The sequence below is a fragment of the Apus apus genome, chromosome 1, assembly GCF_020740795.1.
Source record: "Apus apus isolate bApuApu2 chromosome 1, bApuApu2.pri.cur, whole genome shotgun sequence".
Classification (NCBI taxonomy): Eukaryota; Metazoa; Chordata; class Aves; order Apodiformes; family Apodidae; genus Apus; species Apus apus.
The window spans coordinates 123397703-123421322 of NC_067282.1; the positions used below are offsets into that span (position 1 = coordinate 123397703).

General features: G+C 41.1%; 1 protein-coding gene across 1 annotated transcript in view; it reads left to right on the top strand.

The window, feature by feature from the left end:
- TMEM131 (transmembrane protein 131) overlaps nt 1–23289 on the top strand; it is a 99805-nt gene extending 76516 nt beyond the window's left edge. The window contains exons 29-41 of the mRNA XM_051610271.1: nt 52–237; nt 5121–5279; nt 5880–6475; nt 10844–11019; nt 12296–12423; nt 13806–13930; nt 14084–14242; nt 15116–15281; nt 15603–15724; nt 15836–15929; nt 17299–17396; nt 18749–18912; nt 22229–23289. Coding sequence (XP_051466231.1) covers nt 52–237; nt 5121–5279; nt 5880–6475; nt 10844–11019; nt 12296–12423; nt 13806–13930; nt 14084–14242; nt 15116–15281; nt 15603–15724; nt 15836–15929; nt 17299–17396; nt 18749–18912; nt 22229–22525 — 2470 coding nt within the window. The 3' untranslated portion in view covers nt 22526–23289. The remainder of the gene's footprint in view (nt 1–51; nt 238–5120; nt 5280–5879; nt 6476–10843; nt 11020–12295; nt 12424–13805; nt 13931–14083; nt 14243–15115; nt 15282–15602; nt 15725–15835; nt 15930–17298; nt 17397–18748; nt 18913–22228) is intronic.
- Nucleotides 23290–23620: the final 331 nt, after the last annotated feature.

Genomic DNA, 23620 nt, shown 5'->3' on the forward strand with positions numbered 1-23620 from the left:
TTTCCATACTGCTTATACAAAAAGTTCTAACATGCTTTGCTTTGTTTTCAGGTTTACACCTGATTTCACTGCTTCCAGAGTTATACGTGAATTAAAATTCATCACTGCGGGAGGCTCTGAATTCATATTTATCTTGAATGCATCCCTTCCATATCACATGTTAGCAACATGTGCAGAAGCACTACCCAGGCCCAACTGGGAACTGGCACTGTACATAATCATCTCAGGAATAATGAGGTAGCATCTATGTCTTTGTTCTTATCTGGGTATGTGCATGAACTACCACTGCTTGAATATAGGTTACAGAGAAGTGTGTATGTACTCAGTACATGCTATAATTGCTATAAAATAAAACAGAGTGAGGTGAGAAAAGAGAACAAATTAATAAATGCTTCCGTGGATTGAGTGTGAACAGTTAAAGGCTGAAGAGTACTGACTTGCTGCTCAAACAAAGGACTAAATAATACCCTTCTTGCTCGGGCCTGTTTCCTTAAGGGAGATACTTCTGCTAACTCTGGTAATGTGTAGTTTTTTGATAAATAATTAAGCCAAATTTGACTTAAATTAGGTGCTAAAGCTCTGCTAACTGTGAATTCCCATAGAATGTTAAGTATCCTTAACTTTTTTTAAAGTTAAACACTCTCCATCATTTTCGAAAGATCATGGCAAAACAGGAGGGGTGCCTGAGGACTGGAGGAAAGCCAATGTCACTCCAGTCTTCAAAGAGGGCAAGAAGGAAGATCCAGGAAATCACAGACCAGTCAGCCTCACCTCCTTCCCTGGAAAAGTGATGAAGCAGCTAATTCTGGAGGTCATCTCTAAGCACATGGCAATGAAGAAGGTTATCAGGAGTAGTCATCATGGATTTACCAAGGGGATATCATGTTTGACTAATCTGATAGCCTTCTATGATGGTGTGACTGAATGGACAGATGCAGGGAGACCAGTGGATGTCATCTACCTTGACCTTAGCAAGGCTTTTGACACTGTCTCCCATAACATCCTTGTAGGCAAGCTTAGGAAGTGTGGGGTAGAAAAATGGACAGTGAGATGGATTAAAAACTGGCTAAACAATAGAGCCCAAGGAGTGGTGGTCAATGGTGCAGAGTCCAGCTGGAGACCTGTAACTAGTGGAGTTCCCCAGGGATCAGTGCTGGCTCCAGTCCTGTTCAACATCACCACTAATGACCTGGATGAGGGGGCAAAACTGGGAGGACTGGCTGATTCACCTGAGGACTGTGCAGCCATTCAGCAAGATTTGGACAGACTGGAGAGCTAGGCACAGAGGAACCTAATGAGGTTCAACAAGAACAAGTGTAGACTCCTGCACCTAGGAAGGAGTAACACCATGCACCAGTACAGACTAGGAGCCAACCTGCTAGAAAGCAGCTCTGTGGAGAAGGACCTTGGAGTCCTGGTGGACAAGAAGTTATCCATGGGACAGCAGTGCTGTTGTGGCCAAGAAGGCCAGTGGTATCTTGGGGTCTGTTAAGAAGTGTGTGTCCAGCAGGTCGAGGGAGATTCTCCTCCACCTCCACTCTGCCCTAGTGAGACCCCACCTGAAGTATTACACCCAGTTCTGGGCTCCCCAGTTCAAGAGGGACAGGGACTTACTTGAGAGAGTCCAGCGGGGGGCTACAAGGATGATTACGGGAGTGGAACACCTGCCTTGCGAGGAAAAGCTGAGAGACCTGGGGCTGTCTAGTCCAAACAAGAGAATACTAGAGGGGATCTTATTAATGTCTAAGTATCTGAAGTGTGCGTATCAAGAAGTAAGGGCCAGTCTCTCTTCAGTTGTGTCCTGTGAACACGGGAAGTTCCACCTCTACAGGAGGAGGAGCTTCTTTACTGTAAGGGTTACAGAGAACTGGAACAGGCTCCCCAGAGAGGTTGTTGGAGTCTGCTTCTCTGGAGACATTCAAGACCTGCCTGGATGCCTTTTTGAGTGACCTGCCCTAGATTCAGTGTGGCCCTGCTCTGGTAGGGGGGGTTGGACTTTATTATCTCCAGAGGTCTCTTCTAACCCCTGACATTCTCTGATTCTGCGATCCTTCTAGAGTATTGTGCTTTAGAGAGGTATGAGGCACTAACTTATGACCTTAGCAGATGCCTTGGATTAATTTAACTTTGCTGTCACTTGTATGTGACAGACAACTGGTGATGCTAATAATGGGATTTCTGAGAACCTGAAGGGCATTATTTGCAACATTGCATGCTTAGAGGTTACATAGTAACATGTTAATGCAGTTTTTTACTCAGCAAACAGAGCTATGTTAGCTATGACTGGCTGAAATATGACTTGAAAATTCCACTGTGCTTTCCTAGTCTAATCTCCACCTATCTTTATTGATTTGAAATCTGAGGTTATAAGCAGTGTGTTCCTGATGAACTTTTGGATGTGAGATGCTTTCCCCCACTGCCCTGATCCAGGGCAGACCCTACCACAGATATTTATCAGGATAAATTGTTACTTACCAGTGACAACAAATACTGTTTTTCATCAGTGTTAAGCTTATATGTTAGTGTGGGATGGATTGCTGCTGTAGATACCTGTGATGAAAAAGTGGTCTTTCTGCAAATCCAAAGCATTATCACAGATACATTATATTGCTCCATTTTTTTTAGTAGTAAGATACTGGCTCTTCCATTTAACTGTGCTGTAGTCCATACATGTTCAGTTAGGCTGTCTTTCCTTCTAGGGATTGTTACAAGAAATAGAAGAGGTAAAGTTACAGTCTGCTTAATTTTTCTTCCTTATCTCTTTAGCACTTTCCTACATAATGCAGTGTTACCCAGGAAACTACATTTTTCCAAAGTAACAGGAAAATTTCTTTTACTTAGGAAATTTTAATTCCAAACTAACACTGCAATACTTAGCAAAGTGCTGAATAAGTACTTATTAAATGGTTTCTTTCTTGAAATTTATAAGTGTAGTCTCTCTTTAAAGTAAATAATGATTGTTAGCTCATAAGTGTAGTTTGCATGGATAATTTTATATGTACTGTATTTGTTAATTAGATTTATGAAAGAATACAGAATACTAATTCTTTCCCTCACTATATCTTTTTCCTATAAGTACAAAACATTCTTCTTAGCAGCAAACTAGAGAAGAGTCCTAATGTAACCATTTCATAATGTGCACAAACAGCTTCTGACTTTTAGGATGCCATGAAGTAGGGGCTTGCTAGTTGTCACTAAGGCAATGCTTCCATATTGTAACAAAGCTATCCTTAATTTCTAGGGATCGGCAACTCTGAAGTTTGTCTAGTTCACGTTTTTAATTTGATAAGGTGGTGTTTTTTGTTGCCTTCCCTAAATCCCTATCAGTTTTGTTTGTTACCATCTTCTGGCTCCAAGTTTTGAAGTTCAGCTTGATAGGATATGTATAAACATGGAACTGCTCCTTTTTGTGAAGAGTTTATCACCTAGGTATATGTATGTTCCACAGTAAAACCACGAGGGGAAGGAGGGATGTACCAAGATCATTCTTGGGTGTCTAGGCCATGTTGTTCCCCACTGTCTGGTGTTCGTCATGCTAATTTGTTTTGTAATTTAAATTACATGGACACTTTAGGCTAGAGGGTTGGGGTTTTTTCCCAATAATATTTTTTTTAAAAAGCAAAAAACCCAAACCATTGCTGCTCCCACCACCACGCCAAAACCAGAAAGTGTAGTTAAAAAGACCACAAAACAATATTTGCTCTGTTTCACATTTCAAGCTGGTATTTGCTTATCAGAACACCAAAGTTGGCTTATGAGTCAACTTGGAGTCAGGTCCTTACCCAGAGAGTGGCAGAGGAGGAGAAGCCCTGAAGGTGACCTTTTGCTGCAGCCTCCCCTGTACAACTTCTGAGGAGCCCAGCATTGATGCTGTGAGGGGAATCGTGTGAGGTTGAGGGGGAGGAGTGCCCACCAGTCCACCAAAACCCTGTGCACTCCATCCCAAGTTTGTGTAACACTGTGGTGGTAGAGATTCGATGCTCTTGTTGGTATCAGTCTTGTGAAACTTTCAACTAGCATCATGGATTACAATTAATAAGTGAAAGAGCTTATAACCTATTATTTACAACCCGAAGTTAGTTCTGGTTTTGATGGCATGGCACACAAGGCAAGCATTACTCTTTTGAGTAACAGTTTCTATAAGCTTGTGTGAAAAATTCCCCTATTTTTTAACGCTTCTGTTGCTTGTTAATATCTTGGATGAAAATTATCTTTCTAGCCTTCTGCGATCTGGTTATGCATCTAGAATCCTTTGCAATCCCTGGGGCAGAGAAAAAAAGCACTGATAACCAGCTATCAACAGCTGACTTGGCCTTCAGAGCTGCTTATGTTTTGGGTGATAGTTAAAACTTAGATGGCATCTAGACTAGATTCTTTTAGCTAAAACTAAGCAAGAGGTATCTCATCCTTTTGTGTGAATGGATGCTGGTTTTCATACATTTGACTTAGAAAAACTGGCAGTCAGAACAGGGGGGAGAATGGAAACTGAATTACTAATTTGAAGTTCTCAAACTTTCTAGGGTAATAGGCAAGGCAGACGTTAGTCATAGTCTGTCTCCTCCCCCCAAAACTCCTGCCTGTTAGAAGATGAGATCAATAGAAGTGTGATGAAAGTCTCTGCAGTTGTTTTCTTGCTTCATGCAAAATATAGTTCACTGCAGTGCATTATGTAAGTGAAGAACTCCTAAACATGGTATTGCAGCAGAATCAGTTGGTTGTAAAATTCCTTGAAGTAATGCTCTTAAATTTTACTTCTCCGAGCAACAGTACCATTCACTGTGAAGGGTCTCTGCTTTTTAAATGGAATTGCACCAATGAACTGTGAGAGCTGCTGACCACTTGGATGCCATTTTAATGTTTTAATCCAAAAGAAAAGACAATATTCTTGGCAACTGCATGGCAGACTTGCAGCTAGCTTCCATTCTCAGTGTCAGTGATGTGATGCTAGTCAGTGATGCTAGACTTGTGTATTCTATGTTTCTGTCAAAGTTGTGTGGTTTGGATGCAATTTTCAGTTTCTCAGTACGCGATAAAAACTTTTTGTCTTCTGTGATGATTTTAATTAACCTTAAAATCCTCTAACTAAGAAATAGTTAGATGATTTCCTCTCTTCTCTGCAGTGTACTCTTTCTCTTGGTAATTGGAACAGCCTATCTAGAAGCTCAAGGAATATGGGAGCCTTTTAGGAGACGCTTGTCCTTTGAGGCCTCAAACCCTCCATTTGAGATGGGAAGGCCTTTTGATCTCAGGAGAATAGTTGGAATTTCACCTGATGGAAAGTAAGTATACGTTTGGATTCTTTGTAAGCTATTTTCCCCTTTTTTTATTTCTTTAGTTGTAAGACCAGTAAGAAATTAACATTGCTCTTGAGAAAGGGTGAATTAATAAAGATCCAACCAGTTACTTTAAAAAAGATGGCTTGGATAAAAAGATGAACTTTGTGATTGTGAGGAATATTGCTCTTTTAGAAAAAAAAAAGGGGGGGAAAAAACAACCAAAACCAAACCCTGTCAAGTTTCCTGGTAATGTTCCTCAAAAATGAAAGGTGGTATAGGCTGCAGAAAAATTTCAGGCCAGAAGTTTCTGCCTTTGGTGTCTTAAGTTAAAAAAAATCTCCTCCTTTCAGGTTCCCTCCAACACATATATAGGCTGTCATTGTACTGTGTTTTTCTGTGTCATCTGTCCTGTGAGCAAGTGAACAGGAAATGATAAAGGCTGCTGACTTCTCAAACAAGTTTTAGGCCAAAATATAACCATTTTTGTTGGTTATATGCCAAGAACTGTGTAGTTCAAAGGTTCTTTTGAGTACAGTGATTCTTTTCTCATGTGGGAGAATTGAAACATGGTAAAGTGTATTTAAACTCTTGTTGTTCTTCCAGCCTGAATGTGCTTGGATCAGATTCTAATCACAGTTCATCCAGAGGGATCTATGGAGCAGGCAGTTCGTCTTCACGATCCAGTGCAGGGAATCATAAACAATGCAATGCAACAGCACACCTTCACAGCAATAGAAATGCACCTGATGTTGAAAACATCAAATCCAAAAGCAGTTCAAGCATACCTAATAGGACTTCAGCACAAGCAGCTTCCGTGCAGTCGGTGAACAGAGCGGGCCCCTTTACCTTGGATTCAGGTGCCACAGCTCAGACTCATGCTGCAGGCAGAAGAGCCAAGGGGACAAGGCAGAACCAGCAGCCAACACAGCAGCAGGCACCAGCTTTGGCAGAGCAGCCCCTCCAACAACCCCCAGCACCTGGGGCCCAGCAGCAAGAGCCACAGACTGAAAGTGCTTTGCCACAGCTGCCGCTTCTCAGCCCACCTCACGAGGAATGTGCCAGCAGCAGAAGGCACAGCTCAGAGGATTCAGATCTCACTGGGCTCATAGAAACTATGGAAAAAGACTTTGACCACCCAGAATCCCCTTCCCCAGATGTGTTTACAGAGCAGCCTCCATCTCCACTAGCAAAAAACAAAGGTAATACAATTGTGTTTTATTTAACAGGGTGATTCATTATGTAAGCCGCAGAACAGGATTTAATCAGCTGTAAAGGTCATGTTTTCATCGTGTGGCAAGTGATAGCTTCTCAGCTCTTCCCTCCCCTGCTCTGTGTGCCTGCGTCTTCAAGGCTTCCTTTCTTCATTTTATGGCAGGAAGTTCTCTGTGCAGTGCTACATTGTGATTCTTCCTGCAAAATTGCTGAAAGGTGTTGATGGAAGTAGGCATGAATATTTAGACATCTGACCCTATGAAGATGAAAGATGCTTTTTGTTGCTACACCTTTGCCTTAGCATCCATCCCTTCTGTCTGTTGTTTGCATTTGGGCCTAGGAGTTACAGAAAGGAAAAGGAAGTTGTCCTTGTGTATAATGAAAACTGAGACGAGGAGGTGGGGAGAGAGATGGGTAAACCCTGGTTGGCATTGTGTGGGAATGGAATTCTTAATGTCCAGACTGGTAGTTACAGAAAATCCTTCATGTTAGATGGTTGGCAAATTTATTTATGGCACCTTTGTTTATAAGTTGCGTTCATCTTTGCATGAAGCTGGAGTTGGGTTTGAACTGGTTTTGTATCTTTTCAGTTCTCTAATGCTTAAAATAATATATTGCATTCTGTACATTAGATATACTTTTAAAAGTATGTCAGTGATTGTCCTTATTACAAGCACTTTGTTAGTGTAGCACTTCTAATCATGCTTTTTGTGTTAGCCATTTCAGTTGTGTCCCAGAGTTACGTGGTTATAAATTTAATATTAATGAATTTATTTCTAAATTATTTTTCACTGTTTTTGAATACCAGTGTTGTACAGAGACAGTACTGATGCTTCGTGGCTTATTAGAGATGAAGTTAAAAAAATGAATGGTGAAAAAGCATATAAACTTGAAGCATTTGATCATGCACTGCCAAAGAGGAAAGTGTCTCTCCGTTTAGTCATGAGCAGAAAGTTCTTAATTATTTCAGAGTGGATGTGATGATGCATCTGGACTATCAAAGTGGAGGCTCTGAAGTGATGAGAGGTTTGGGGATCCTACTGAAATATTCTACTTTGTTTCTGACCTTTTTTGGTTTTAGTTTAGACAAGGGGATGTGATTTGGGGAATTAATCTTAAGAGAATGATGACCAATTTGTCAGTGTGAGCTCACTAAAGATGAGCCTCTCCATGATCTTTCCTGCTACCAAGGTCAGGCTGACAGGTCTGTAGTTCCCTGGATCCTTCTTCTGGCCCTTCTTGTAGTCAGGCATCACATTAGCCACCCTCCGGTCATCTGGCATCTCCCCTGTTGACCAGGATTGTTGATAAATGATAGAGAGAGGTTTGACAAGCTCCCCCATCAGCTCCCTCAGCACTCTAGGGTGGTCCCCATCAGGCCCCATAGACTTGTACCTGTCCAGGTGCAGAAGCAGATAATTAACTGCTTCTTTCTTGATTATGGGGTAGTTCTGCTCTCCATCCTTATCTTCTCGCTCAAGAGGCTGAACACCCTGGGGGGAGCTGGTCTTGACTATTAAATACGGAGTCAAAGAAGGCATTAAGTAGTACTCCAGCAAATGACATGACTGCAGGTAGGTTTCATAGGCAGTGTTTATGTTAGCAAATATTACAGTGTTGGAGCTTTGCAAAGCAAATTGGCTGGTAGTGCAGATGGCAAGGTCCCCATGGGACATGTCTGAGGGGAGTTACAGTGGACTGATCCAGCCCATGTACTGAATGCCTGGAAAGGCACGTGGTGCTTCCAGAGTGCATCTTCCATTTGTAGTTCAGCCTAAAAAGAACTCAGCTCTTCCTTTCCAATCCTGCTGTACAATGCAGCTGCTGTACAGCATGTGAGGACCACTGAGTTTGGTTTCAAAGCATATTCCTACTCCAAATACTACAGTTTACCTTTGTTAATTTTTGTACCTGTAGTGATTTCTAGCAGTCTATGTATTGGGAGCTTGTTATAGCCAATATTTTTTCCTAGGCGTTGGTAGAGCTTTAATTGCACTTTTTCAAATCTATTTAAATGCGTTTCATTGAGACAGGTGCTTGTGTTGATTTGTCTACCTATTTCAAAAGTTGTTTTAAATTATCATAAAATACTTAGTTCCGAATCACTTAAATGGGTTCCATTTTTCAACATTAGTTTCCTGTTTTGTAACTTTCTCCTGATTACTAATTAATTCAGATAAATTCACATCTTTACTCCTATTACAGAGGCTTTGCATCATTTGTGCTTTGGCATGGTGGTGTACTGCATACTTAAACATGTCCAGTGTTGCAGAAATATATTACGAATGTTATATTTTGCAACCCAGATAGTTTTCTTGGCCTCTTCATCGATTCAGATCAATAAATCGGATTTATGCAGTAGACTTCTTGCTTAACAAGTGTTACAAAAACCCCCCAACATTATCTGTAAATTGTAGCTTGACTTGCAAAGGCTCAGAACATCAAATAAAACTTGCCCATTTCCATTTGCCCTCTTGAAAAATGTAAAATCATAGGGGAAGTTCCATTGCTATCTGGATCTACGTACACACACTGATCCTTGTTTTTAGATCAATAGCTAGAGCTAGTCACAAACATTTGCAGAAGCAGCAGCTCTGGACTAAAACTGTCTGTCATAAATCCTCTGCAGGATTCTGGTCTTTATATAGTCTTCTGTTTCAGTCTCCTAATATACCTGCTAGAGGAGCTGCACAGGCTACCGTAGATTTTTGTTAAACAGCTGCTTTACATTATGTTTTTATGTTATGATAACATTTTGCATAGATTTTCTAATTGTAAACAGGAAACTGTTTAGCAATGCTGAATGTAGACTAAATTTGAAACAAATCTTAGAACAAGGCCTTCTGAGGCAAAACGAGAATACCCCCAAGAAGCTGGAAGCCAACCTTCAGAAAATGTTCATACAAAGATCTACTTGTATTTACACTTTTATTTCCATTAATTCTAAAGAGAATATTTTATCTCTTATTTCTGTTGTTCTTTGTACTGGAAACATTTATTTTAAGTCTGAAAAATACCGAGTTTGAAGTCACTGCCCTTTGATACGTGTCTGGTGTTTGCCAAAATACTGAAGGCAAGTGTATGTTTTGGTACAGACTTTCCCTGAGGAACATTTTACCAAGTGAACTACGACAGTTATCACTGTGCTTCCAGACTCAATTCTGACTTGAGCTGGTACAAATCCCAGTAGGGGCTGAATCTACTTATTCAGCACAGGTTGAGTCTTCACTTGAGTGAACTATTACATCCTTCCTGGAAGCTGTATGCAGGCACTGTGCAGCTTAGAAATGAGAATGCTTAGCCTGGAGGGCAACATCTAAGAAAGATCTTACTAGTAGAGGCTTATGTTCCGTCCCATGAAAGACACAAGAATATTGTGAATGCTCTCCTCCTGTGAGAGAATAACAAGAGGCAATGGTGAGATGATGATCCTGTGTGTGTGCACACAGTTTTTCTGTTTTGATGCTTTTCTTGATGACTTTCTTATTCCATGGGAGCTTAATCCTGCCTGTTTTGAATGCCAGGACTTCTGGCTTGATTTTGAAGGTTCTTAAACCTCTACATTTTGAATTTATACTATGCTACATTTTAATTAATCTCTAGAAATGTCAGGAAAAACATAATCAATTGTTCAAGTAGCATTATTTTATGTATATGTGATTGCTTCAAGAAATTTGATAAACCATGCCTTTAAGTGTTCAAAGCATTCTTTTCCATACGTTGAGATGCAGTAACACTTTAATCTGTCAGGCAAACTGATTTGCATTCATCTTAGTCATACCTCTTAGAATAGTACAATCTGAAAGAACAAAATATGGAGATAGTATTTTTGAGGGGTTTTTGGTTTTTTACATCTTTGCTAGGCAAATACTATTAGTGATTTTTCTCATCCACTCTAATTTTTCAGTGCAAGTTGTTTTGTTGTTGTTTGTTTTAACTGACAGTCATGCTGATCATAATTTCTCTTCTTCATTTGTTCGGATGATGAAGCTTGTACCAACTTCTGAAGTTCATGTTTAAATCTAGTCTTAGATGGTGAAATTGTCAAACTGGATTCTAAGATGTTTGAGGAATGCCAGGAACAGAGCAGAGAAGAATTACAGGTATCCAGGTGCCCACTGTCCACAGAGACAGTGTAGGGCTCAGGAGCATAAATGTGACGGTGGAGATCATCAGGGTTCTTCAGGTTTGATGCTGTTGCTCACATTTGCTGTGAAGTGGCTGTACATAGTTGTGTATCATAACAGAAGACAGACTTCAGAGGTTTAATCATGTGGGTCAGCCTCTAAAGTGAAGTGAACTGGCCCATCTCAGAGTACTGCTGCTGAGAATCTGAAGCATCCTTATCTCCCTAGGGAAAGGGAAAACACTTCAGCGCAAGGCCAAGCCACAGAAGAAGCGGGAAGAAAAGGATAGAAGAGGGAAAGGAAAGCAACAGGAGGATGAACTGAAGGATTCCTTAGCAGATGATGACAGTTCTTCAACCACAACTGAAACCTCCAACCCAGACACAGAACCACTTCTGAAAGAGGTACAGCACTGATAATTGAAGGAGGCTCCTCTGTAGCTGGTGGGTCACCAGGAACGCAGGTGGAGTAGGAGTACAGTCTCTTCTTTACAGTCTCTGACCCCCCACCCCCAGCTTTCATAGACTATGATACCTAAAAAAGGAAGAATGTTAATTGAAAAATATCTTTCCCAATTCTTGCCTTCACTTCTTCTCCATAAAATTTGCTTTTCTATGGGTGTGAACATGCTTGAATCATGTAGTCGCAGGACTGAAAATGCCTGAGTGACGGTGGCTTGAGTAAGCCACCAGTTGTCAGCAGGGGGAATTGTCCCTCTGCACACTCTTGCTGACGTTGTTTGCAGAATAAAATGCCAAAATAGGGATGCTAATTCTACTCTAAAATTAAGGTTTATGCTATAACCATGCACTTCATCAGTTACAAAGGATCAGTTCACTGATGGTGACTTGCCAGAAGGCAGTAGTTACCTTAATAACTTGAGACGGTACCTCCACCTTTATTTTACTCATTTGGCTTATATGCTTCTAGGGCATATAAGAGCTTTATGCTAAAGCTCTAGCAATTTGTGTAGTGGGTCAGGTTGTCATAAATATTTTGTCCTAAATCATGTGCTAAGGGACCAGAAAAAAGCAGAGGTAATTGGAAAGGGAAGAAAACCAAACCTAAATTTTGACATGTCTTAAATTTGAATTTTGGAAAAGATACAAATTCTAGCTGGGAAAAAAAATCCTGTAATATATTTTAAAAATTATAATTTAATAAGGTTTTATTTGAAAATCACCTTTGATTTATTAGGATGGCTCTTTGACAGTATACTTGTATTCAGAAAGTCTTAGAAGTGTGGTTTAAAAAAAAGATAAGGAATTGAATGGTGAAGTTGCTCATAGTCTTTGCTTTGTTAGAAAGTCTGTTTTAGATGGCCTGGACTGCATACAGCAGACACAGAATAGGTCATTACAGAGCTAGCATCTCTTTGATGCTTTGAGTAGACCCAGAGGCTGTGGCCTGAGGAGCTATGTATTTGCAAACATCAGGTCTGCTTGAAGCACACTAATTTGCTAGGTATCTTGATTTCTACGTCTCCAAATAGGAAAAAATACATACAGTGTTTTATATGTATGCTCACTGGGTAGTGAAAAGATGGCTTCCATGCTGCAAAAATGCTTGTGTTTTCAAATAGCATTATTTACTTAGCCCTATTTATTGTGTGTATGTTGTGATGCAAGAGAGTCTTTACTTTTCATGCATATTAACATGTTGTTATAATATCTTTTCTAGGAACCTGAAAAACAAAAGGGAAAAGTAATACCAGAAAAACCTGAAAATGAAATAGTCCAAGTAAAACAGAAAACTAAAAAACTGCTACCAAGTATCAAGAAAGAAAGCCCTGCAGATACGAAATCCAGGTAAGCACAACAAAGGCTTTTTAGTAGGGAAGGCATCATGCTAGAAGGGAGGGTGGATTGATAAAAATCTGTGTATTCAACTGTTGTGGCTGCCATTCTGGCTAATGCCAACAGCAGATATCTATAAGCAGCTTCCTCTTCCTTCCTGATATCAGGGAGTATCTGAAGCTTGTGTATAATAATCTGTTTAATGAGAATACAGTGCATAAAGGAGAACCAAATCCAGAGAAGAAAATCGAGTTAAGCAATGTTAAGCTTTTTGTAATAGGTAACAGATACACAAAATAGGGTTAATGTTCTTACAGGAGCTTCTGGTTGCAGCACAGCCAAACAGTGCTGAGTTGCCCTTTGTGAAATTGCAGCATTTTCCTTTTTCCTATCATAGAGTAAGATGTGGATATGGATCTTGGATATGTTATTAAAGGAGGCTGCTGCTGCTGCTGCTGGCGGTCCTGTTCCCTTACTGGCAGGTGGTTGATTGCAGATGATAGAAAGGGAAAAAGTGAAGAACCTTAGTCGTCTGTTATCTACTTCATTCTGAAATTCTGACATCAGATTGATATCTAAGTGCCACAAAAGTAAACTTTACCAAACTGAGGCATTGGCTTGTGTTTTCTCTGTTGCTGTAATTAATACTAATCTAACTGGGATTACAAATTACTATCAATGAATTTTCTTCAAAATATTTCTGAAAACATTGCCTGGCAAAGCCTCCTCCTTATAGTATTTATTCTTAGCATTATCTGCTTTTCTTTATCATAAAAAGCAGAAGTTCATTGCACGTGACAGTGTCCAAAGGCCACAGTGAGAGCTGGTTTGGAATTCTTCTGCAAGAAATGGGTAAAATAGTTCCTCCATAGAAAGTTTGAAAGACATAATCAAATAGCTGGAGAAAAATAACAATATATAGCCCAATTAATTTGATGGTGGATTTGAACAGGTTTATGAAATTAACTAAAAGATTCAGTGCAATAGCATATCAGGAGTATGTGATCTAACAAGAGAGTGAGTGGGCCAAGTAGATTAAAGGCAGTTGCCATCTCTTGTTGCCTCTGTATAATCAAGCAAGTTTTGTCACCCTGGAGCTCCCAGGTGAAAGCTCCTTCTGGAAGGTGAGTGAGCCTGAATAGATGTGTGGAGCAGGGTGGGTAGAAAATGAGCCAAGGCTAGGAAGGGTGAAGTTGCATATGGGAGAGATACAAAACTCTGCTTATAAATAGCTTTGAAGATTAGCACAAGTTTGCATGTGTCTTTTGTAAGACCATATGGTACATAGACATATATATATTAATTTTTAAATATATATCTATATATAAATAAATAAAATCCCCTCTTCAGCACTTCAGAGAGTTTAAAAATAATGGATCCCTGTTTTCATTTAGTCCCTTGGAATCATCTTATACTCCCCCACTGGAAAACAAGCAGCGCAAAACCTTTCCATCCAAGATCTCCACACAGCACCTTCTGACGAACACATCCAAATCAAGAAACCTCCCCAAAACAAGAGGTAGTGTGAGGCTTTTTTTTCAGTAAATACCTCGGGGGTTTTATTTGGTTGTTTGTAACACCTCTTAAGTGCTTAATTCTATGTCTGATGTGAGAAGAAAGCTGTTGCATTTTCTATCCATGGACTTCCTTTTTTTTTCTTTTGATTTCATAGGTACAAACAGTAAGTTAATAGAGAGCAGGCCATCAGTAGTAGCAAAATTTCTCCCTAGTGGTTCTGGACAGGAGCTAGGAAACACCAGCAGCTCAGAAGGGGAAAAGGATTCTCCACCACCAGAGTGGGACTCTGTGCCTCTTCATAAAGCTGGCAGCTGTAAGTAATCACTAGAGGATGACAAAATTAGTCTTCTGCAATGGGTATGTGTAGGTAGCCTTGGTCTGTTTCTTGTTCTTCCCTTTTTTCACTGCGTAGTTTTGTGCCCACTTTCTGCTGTAGGCCTCATATTGATAGCATCTGGTGTGATTGGGGAGGTTTGAAAAACCACCTGGGCAGAACATGGGCCACTTTGCAGTTCTTGAGTGATGAATAGGATTCAGAAGCTGCTGGGGAAATTGAGGAAATGAGAATTGCCACTCGAAAACAAACAAAATGTATTTTCTACAGCCAGTGTGTTTTTTTGCGTGGTAAAGTCTGCTGCAGCCAAAGCTGAAACTAATTAAATGATTTGTCCTTGAGAGGGAACACTGAAAACGCTTTAATGCAGTGGTTAGTATGGGGCACAATTAGAAGCTTATTGGTTGCATTAGGTCCCATGTGTGGGAACCAAATCAGCTTCCTCTTCGTCACATGCAAACATACCCTTCCACAATGCTTACTTCTTCTATACAAGTCAGTTTATCTTGGTGCTTTTGTTGTAATACTGTCTCTCTGAAAACAGGCAGTAAACTGAATAGTTAGGTGAATATAGAGAAGGAGCTACTTCTTCAATCACTGGGAATAGGTTTTGTCTTAATTCCTCAATTTGAACAGAAAGAGCAGCAGAATAATGGAATCATGGAATGGTTTGGGTTGGAAGGGACCTTAAAGACCATCTAGTTCCAGCCCCCCTGCCATGGGCAGGGACACCTCCCATTAGACCAGGGTGCCCAAAGCCCCAGCCAACTTGGCCTTGAGCACTTCCCATTTGAGAAGCCTTTGTTTTAAAGTAATTACTACAGGAAGGTGCTTTGTGTTTTTTCTTTCTAGCTACAGACAACTTGTATAAACTCTCTCTGCAAACTCTGAACGCGGATGCTTTCCTGAAACAGCGGCAGCCCTCACCAACACCCACCTCTCCATCTCCTCCTCCTGCGTCCTTAACTTATGGGCCACGAGGAGGCACCTACAGCAGCATTGTGAACAGCTACAACAAGTGAGTCCAAATCTGCACCTCCTACTGACTTCCCAAGCACAGAACACTTGTGGAACCCATGTGCACCTCCCTTTTCTCAGACCCATGTGCTCTCCCCGTGGAAACTGCTTTTTGCAGATACTACTATGCACACCTTACCATGCTACTTGTATTTTTCTGGGGTTTCTTACAACTCAGTATATTGGAAATATGTACGGTTATATAAACTGTTGAGCTGTTGTTAACATTTTCATGGATGCTTCCTTGAATTGCTGCTTTTTTTATCAAACTGCTGAAGTCCAAAACCTTACTTTGGTTTTTTTTTTCTTTCTCTCCATGAAGTGAAGTGAAAAGCAAACAGCCTAATGGTACCAAACATAAGCCAGCAACAGCAGCTTCTCTTCCAGGCAGGAATGGCAACCCTACTTTTGCTGCTGTAGCTGCAGGTTATGACAAGAGTCCAGGTACTAGAAACAGTTTGGAGTTCTACATGTTTCTGAATATTCCTTGAATATTCTATTATTTCAGTGGGTTGGTTTTTTTTTTCATTTTACTTGTCTTTTGTATTCTTGCAGGTGGCAGTGGTTTACCAAAGGTTTCTCCAAGCAAAACAGATGTTTCCAGCAATATCAGCGTTTCCCACACAGTTGACAGTGATGGCTCTGACAGGTAATTTATATATTCTCTAGGCAAATGTAGACCCCTAGAAAAGATGATAGGCTATTAACGGCATTTTGAAGGTAGTGAGAGAATTCGTTCTGCCTTTTGTTGTTTGTTTGTTTATTTTCTTTCAAACTGTTTTTTTAAGTCTGGGTACAGCACCTCTCACCTTTCAAAAATAAAAGAACTTACAACTGACTACAAATGTGGAGAGAAGGGTGTTCTGGATGCAATGATGACTTGTTCCCCGTCATTCTCAGTAACTCAACAGTCTCGTGTTCCCTGGGCATCCAAACAATGGGAAATCAGCTTGGTTCTTGCAGTGTTGAGGAGTGTGAACCAAGGTCATTTGAAATAGTTTACAGGGAGAATCACAGAATATTAGGGGCTGGAACGCACCTCTGAAGATCATCGAGTCAAACCCCCCTGCCAGAGCAGGACCAAAACTAGGGCAGATCACTCAGAAAGGCATCCAGACAGGTCTTGAAAGTCTCCAGAGAAGGAGCCTCCACAACCTCTCTGGGGAGCCTGTTCCAGTGCTCTGTAACCCTCACAGTAAAGAAGTTCTTCCTCATGTTGAGGTGGAACAAGAATTTCTTGCTGTACAGCAGTATCTTTCACTCCTGGTTTTAACACTGAGAACAAGACTATCTCTGGGCTTTGTGTGATGAGTAGAATACAGCTGTGCTCAGTCACATTCCCCAAGGCAGTCTGTCTTTCCTGACATGCTTGGGCAGTGCACATCTGTCTCACTTGTAAAAAGCAGTGAGTGTGTGGTAACCTTTCTGGAATAGGAAAGAGACTCGAATTCAAGTTTCAATTTGCAAATTAATTGGTTTTCTGAGCAAAGTTTGCTGGTGGGGTTTTCGTTTGGTTTTGGAAATGCTTATCATTGGTTCCAGTTAGCTCATGGGTATTTTCAAGAAGCTTGCCCACAAGATAGTGTGAGCATTTGTATCCCGTCTGAATAGCTCTAAGTTTTATCTGCTTGTCAAAAAACCTGCATCATGGCTTGGACCCTGTAAGTTTTCTGAAAAACTGAGCAAAAGAGCCACTCTCAGGTTTGCCTTAGAGCTCAGTCTACAGATTAAAGAGCATTATATCTATCGTGGTTATGTTCCTCCAAGGTGAGTAGATACACAGGAAAAATGTTTTTTCACTGAAAGCTTTTGTTAAAACAGAAATAAGCTGATTTCCTAACTTTTGGTCACCCTTAAATATAGATATATAGATACATACATAGAGAGAGATATATAGTTAAATATACACACACATCCTTTTTCTGTATGTATTGATATATAGATCAGTAAGCTAATATTGTTGGTAGTAGTTTGCTAATGAGTTGTGAATTGCTTTTCCCTTGCTCCATAATATTTAGGTCGGGTTTGTGGAGTCCTATCAGCAATCCTAGCAGTCCTGACTTCACTCCTCTCAACTCATTCTCTGCGTTTGGACATTCTTTGAACTTAACTGGAGGTGAGATTTTGTTTTCAAATATTTTTCTGTATTCAAATGTAGGTAAAAAAATGTGTCTCAATTCCACTGGTCCAAGTACAGACACTGTTCCCATCACTCCTCCTAGAAGGGATCACTATGTAGGAAAGCATGTTGAAAATTTGGTGCTGTTATTCTGTGTTTCAGCGCAGAGAGAGTTGGTGTAAACTCTTAAAAGTGTTTGTTGGCCTGGAAATACTAATTTTTGAAGTTTCTCAGTTTCGGTAAAACATGTTGATATTTATTTTTTCCTTAGTCTTCCTCCTCTCCATCCCTCCCTTGAAGCTCTGCAGTATCTGGCACACATAAGTGTGTCCCCGGGCCTGTGGTTTCCTGAGCACTTCACACCTGTGTAAAACCACTGCTCTATAAATGAGGCAATGCAATGGTCCATCCTTTGAATTGCTTTCCTCTTGTGTTTTCCTCTAGTGTTTGTATAGCTGCATGATGAACTGATGCATAAGAAAACCAGCCAGCAATTCTTGTATTTAAATATTTAGGCAAACTTTCCATAAGTGACTACTGAGATGGGCCTTGGCGCAGGGAGGCGGCATTGCAGGGGTGGCCTGGGCACTTACTGTCAGTTTGTGTGCTGTCAGTGGGGATGCATAGTATTTTTCAAGGTGTCTGCAAAGGGTGATAAGCAAAGCAAACTTAGTATGTGGCATTTGCAAAATGGATCGTATGTCTACTGAAAAATGCTGGGGATCTGCAGTCAGTAGCTGTGGAGTCTTTAATCTGCCTCAGCAATGCTGCGCTTTGTGCTCAGAGGGTTGGCAGTCAGATGCCTGGGATCCCTTCTGTGTGTGGGGACCACAAGTGCTGGGGCTGCCCTCTCCCCATAGCAGAGGTGGGTCAGGGCTGGGGCACAGCCAGTTCTACCTCCATACCAGGAGCTACCTGAGAAGGGAGCCCTGCAAGGCAAAGGAGTGCTGGGATTCCGAGAGGCTTCTTCATCCAGGTCTCTTGCTCCACCTGCAGTTACCTTGCTATGAGGAGCTGCCAGGGTGCTCAGCATTGCTGAGCTTCTGCCTCGTTCCCTGTTTGCATTGGGTAAATAACAGCAGGAGCCAAACAAATCCCATAGGCTAATACTGAATTATACACATCGAGTGTCTAACTCTTCCCCACTGTAACCATGATTTGTAGCCACTGTCTGATGTAGGGCCCGTGAGATGAGATCTGTATTGCTGTGTGACCTTTTCTAAGTTCTTGCACTGCAGCAGGACCTGCTGGAAAAATATGGGAAATAACTGTGAAGAGTATTAGTCTGCTGTGCTTCTGGGAAAAAGAGGAAGAGAAATTTACTCAGTTTTGTTTCTTTTTAATTTTAGAGGTTTTTAGCAAACTTGGTTTGGCTCGATCTGCTTATGGGCAGGATGTTCAGAGAAACTGGAGTGAATTCAGTAATGTTCCATCATCCATCTGGGATCCTTCAGCTACAGACTCTGTACCCTCCTGGCCAACAAGCTCAAGTTCCCCAACTCATACAACTACAGTAAGTATTCAGACCAAATGCAGTGTTTTATTTCTGTTACCAACCTGTTCTCTATCTGCCATCTAATTTCATTCAGAGAATTTTTAAATTTGGGTGAAAAAACTCAAGTGAAGAATAAAGGAAAAGGGAATTTATACATATTCATATTTCTGTGTAGTTAAGTTGAAATGACTGTTGGACAAAGAGTGTAATCACTCTGCTCACATGCAGATGAAGAATCCTTGTATATTGCTTCACATAAAAGTACTTCTCATGAGAGCATCTTGCAGCATTTAAAGTGTGTTCCATTGCCATGTGCTACAGGATTGTGGAAAGAGCTGTTCTGCTCCTGTGCCATGGCTGGATGCTGCCTCTGTCACTTCCAGTTCGATGGCCAGTTACCAGCATGGTAACTTTCAGACTTTGATTCTCCTTCCTGAATCCAGTGTTGCACCTACTTTTATGTTAACAAAAGGTCAAAAAACCCTTAATCTAAAAGACCTCAAATGTATTCTTTCTGGCTTAGAAAAAACACTAAAGGACTGAGCATAAAGGGAAGCCTTTAAACTGATTACTAATTTTGATGGAGATCTTGAGCATAGCCAAAGATGAGGAAAAAACAACTTTTACTACAGATTGTAGAGCTTCTCTCTTATCCTTGTGACTCTCTTATCTGTCAGAATAAAACTTACACCACAGCAGCTGTCTTCAGTGCCAGCTGAAATCATTCTTCATCTTGTCTTCTGAAAATGTTTTTGTAGTGACTAAGAGACAGTGTTTACTTCACCTGGTAGCAGTTCAGATGGAATAGGGGAAGCTGAAGAAGGTCACACAGCTTCTTATAGATGCACACTCACCGATCCTGCCCTGGTCATGTGTAGCTGCAGCTCTAACCTCTCTAAAACTATGTAAGGAGAGATTTTTGCTTTTTGCTCACATGGAGGGCACATTTCTAAGCATTTGATAGTAGGGGGAATTGAGGACAACCAGAACACACCAGCTCCTAACCTATTTCATGGCCACTTCCAAACAATACCTATAAGTGTGCTTCAGGAATCATTGAGATGGAAGCCCGACAAATGGTATAGAAGAATTGTCAGTCTCTCCCTTTAAATACTTTGATTTTGGGGCAGGGGGGAAAGAGTGCATTTTAGGAGCTTATTCAAGGAGAAGATCAGATAATAAACAAGAAGCCGCAAATAGACTGATTATAATGAAAAAGGCTTTGAATATGTAATTTTTTTCAAGTGCATATGGTGAGCCAGAAGAGGAAAACTTGGTTATGCCTGCCACTGAACCTCCTTGCTCTAAGGACTAGATGAGAGTAGGTACCAGGCCAGGGTCCTGTCTTTCTCCTTTCTGCTGCAAGAGCCAAAGCTGTTCTTGCAAACAGCACTTACATTGTGGCTTCTGTTTCTGGGGAGCTGATTTTGATCATCCTCCTTCCTTATTCCTCTTTGCTTTCCCATTTTATGCATAACTCTTTGCTTCTGTACTAAATAGCATTTGACTCCTGGACCCAGTCTCCCCTCAGATCTTGCTCCATTGCTGGTACTTCTTCCCAAGGTTCTCTGTAACCACAGTCCTTTACTCCTCTTTCCTCCTTTTCCCTGCATGTATTCTGTCTGATGGCCGCTTTGTACCTCTCTCCACCAGCCCTGAAAGGGAGCAGCAGCCCGAGGTACTCTTCTCTGCTGCTCCCTTCCTGGTTGCTTCTACTTTATTGCCTTTCTCTCCTCAAGACTTCTGGGACATGTAATAATAGTTCCTGGCTCTTGCCCACAGGAGGAAATAGAGTGCAGTTTTAGTGTGTTAGGGTTGGTGTCTGAGCAGCAGAATGAGTGTTTTCTGTTGTAAGCTTAGTAGTCTAATGCTTGTATAGCTTAAATATAACCATTTAGTTACATAACAGTCATAAACTGTGACCCTAGCTTGGCTCAACTCCTCAGTGACACTGGAGACTCTCCTGATGACATTGGCCCACTTCACCCCTGAGTGTGCTCAAAACTCCTGTCCAGCCCTCAGGATCAAATTTATTGAAGACTCTTTGGTAACATGTTAGTGTCCAGCCAGTTTCAGGTATGATTAGACTTGAGCATATCATCTTAATTCCAAGGGGGAAAATAAAAATCTGTAATGAAGACATTTTCAGAGTTTACCTTGTTCAATTTCCTAAAGGGATTTTTTTATTTTAAGTCCCTGATACCAGTACCCTGATACTGGTTAGCCTTTAGTGTGCACCATCTGAGGGCAGAGATCTCAGGAAGGGATTCCTTATCTCCACCAAGTAAATCCAAACATGGCTAAGTTTGTACCTTGCAGCACATACTCAGCAGGTCCACTGCCTTCTAGGTACATCAAGTTTACTGCATATTTGCAAATTGAATTTCCAGCATATGTACATTAAATCTGTTGACACTGAGGTATGTAGGGCATTAAGCCTACACATGGCAGGTTCTGTGCTATTATTAGCATGAAAGTTGTGCTCACCTTCCTCATCTCCATCTTTGGCTGCTTCCCACTATCACTTCCCACCACACCATGGGTTAGATTCCTCTGCTGGTTGCTTGCTACTGTTTGCACTTTAATAAAACAGTTGGCAAAACCTGGGCCTTGTTCACTTCTGCATGTGTTCTCTAGTATTGCTGTGCTTGTCCTGTGCATCCCAAATGCATGTGTGACATGGCTTGTAGCACACCTGCACCATGACTGTTTGTCAGAGACTTCCAGATATCTTGAGCCAAGACAGACTTCCTGGAACTCTGAGACAAATGGGCAGTTCTCCAATCCCGTCTCCTTTCATCTGGAGAAATTTTGGGTGCCAGAAAAAGTATACACTGGGAATATGGGGAGGTCTAGTGGGGTTGAACACAAGTAGGTTCATCCAAAATGTACAGTGTATCACAGCTGTGTCTCAGTACAAGGAGGTAAGTTTGCAAACACCCAACAAAGGATCAAGGAATAGACTTCATTGCTACCTTCCATTACAACTTGAATTTTGTGGAGTTTTTGAGGCTTGAACTGTGTTTATCTACCTCATTCTCTCTAGTCTAGTTAAGTTTGAGCTTTTTGGCCCTTGTGTGCTAAAGCTTGAATACTAGTAGTGCTTAAGTTAGTAATGGTATGGGGATGTATAAGCTCAAATGTGAGCAGCTTGAAAGCTCTGCAGCCCATTCAATTATCAGATGTGTTTGGTGACTTAGTGATGTGGTTCCTGTGGGCAAGCTCTAATAAAGGGAGCTCCAAACCTCCGTGTTGAAGTGAGGAAGGGTTTGCTAAACAAGGTGAAAATAGAGGCTACTGAACTGCTGCTTACCTGGCTCTGTCTTTACTGCAGTCTATCCTTGGCAACCCAAGTGGCCTGTGGTCCACTACTCCATTCAGCAGTTCCATTTGGTCAAGTAATCTCAACAGTGGCCTTCCCTTCACCACTCCAGCAAATGCATTGCCAGGCATTGATCTCATGGGTAGTGAGAACTCCTCTGCTGCTCCTCCTCCACCCGCTGCTGCCACCGTTGCCAACCCTGCTGAAGACATGGGACAGACCTACAATCCTTGGAGAATCTGGAGCCCGACAATTGGAAGAAGAAGTTCAGATCCTTGGTCTAATTCACACTATCCTCACGAAAACTGAAGTCAAGCAAAAAGGAAATAACTGTTTACCCAGGTCATGATACAATTATGAATGCAAATTTTTGAAACACCATTTTCAGGCTGTTGCTGGTCATTGCTCTTCCCCCACCCCTTCCCCATCCCTCCCCCCAGTCATGCTTTCATCACTTGCTCCTTTTTAAAGTCTGTCCTGCAATATGGTTGTGTGAGATTGCAGATAAGCTTGAAAAAGTCTGGGTGTGGTCACAAATCCCAACTACAGCTGAAGCCTGTAAATCTGAACAATTTCACTTGGTTTCATATTTTACCATCTGCCATCTTTATTCAGGAAACAATTTGAACTATAAAACAGTCCAGGCATGCAATACTTTTATGAAAAGTACTGGTTTGGGTTTTTAAATTTTTTCCAGTATTATCCTCCAAGCTCTAATTGAAAATTAAGAGGCACTTTGTGCTAAAATGCAGAGTATTTTTTTAAAATAAGGCTGTCTTTGTTAACACAGGTTCTAAGAATGTAAAAAAAGAAAAAAAAAAAAAGAAAAAAAAACACAACAAACCAACAAAACCAACACGAAACCTTAAGAGCAAAATGGCTGAATGTAAGAGCATTCTGTGGAGACTGTAATACACTTCCTGTGCTGTTTGTACATTTGTAAACCTGAATGCATTTTTAAGTTGAACTGAAATGCACACAGCCAAGACTTGTGGAAGAAACAAGATACCTTGTGCATTTCTTACGGATACAACTTTGGGTTGTACTTTAAAATAAATAACTGCTTTTTTCAAGATCTGGCTGCTGTAATTCTGTCCTGATCTTTCCTAAACTTTTGTGCATGGATCCACTTGGCAGTGGAAGCCTTCAGGTCAGAATCTGCACTGCCTAGGGGCCTAGACTAACAAACTTGCCTGCAGCTGAAACCTGGCTTCTCAGCAGCGTGGGTTTGTACAGCAGTGGAGAAGTAGAAATTGTTTTCAGTGCCACCCCCTTGGAAATTGGCTGGCTAGCAAAATGCTGGAAAAATGTCTATGCTGTAGAAGTTTCCAAGTATCCTTGCTGTTTATGTTACACCCATACCTTTGTAACACTGTTCTTGTATAGGTCTGAACAAGCACGTTA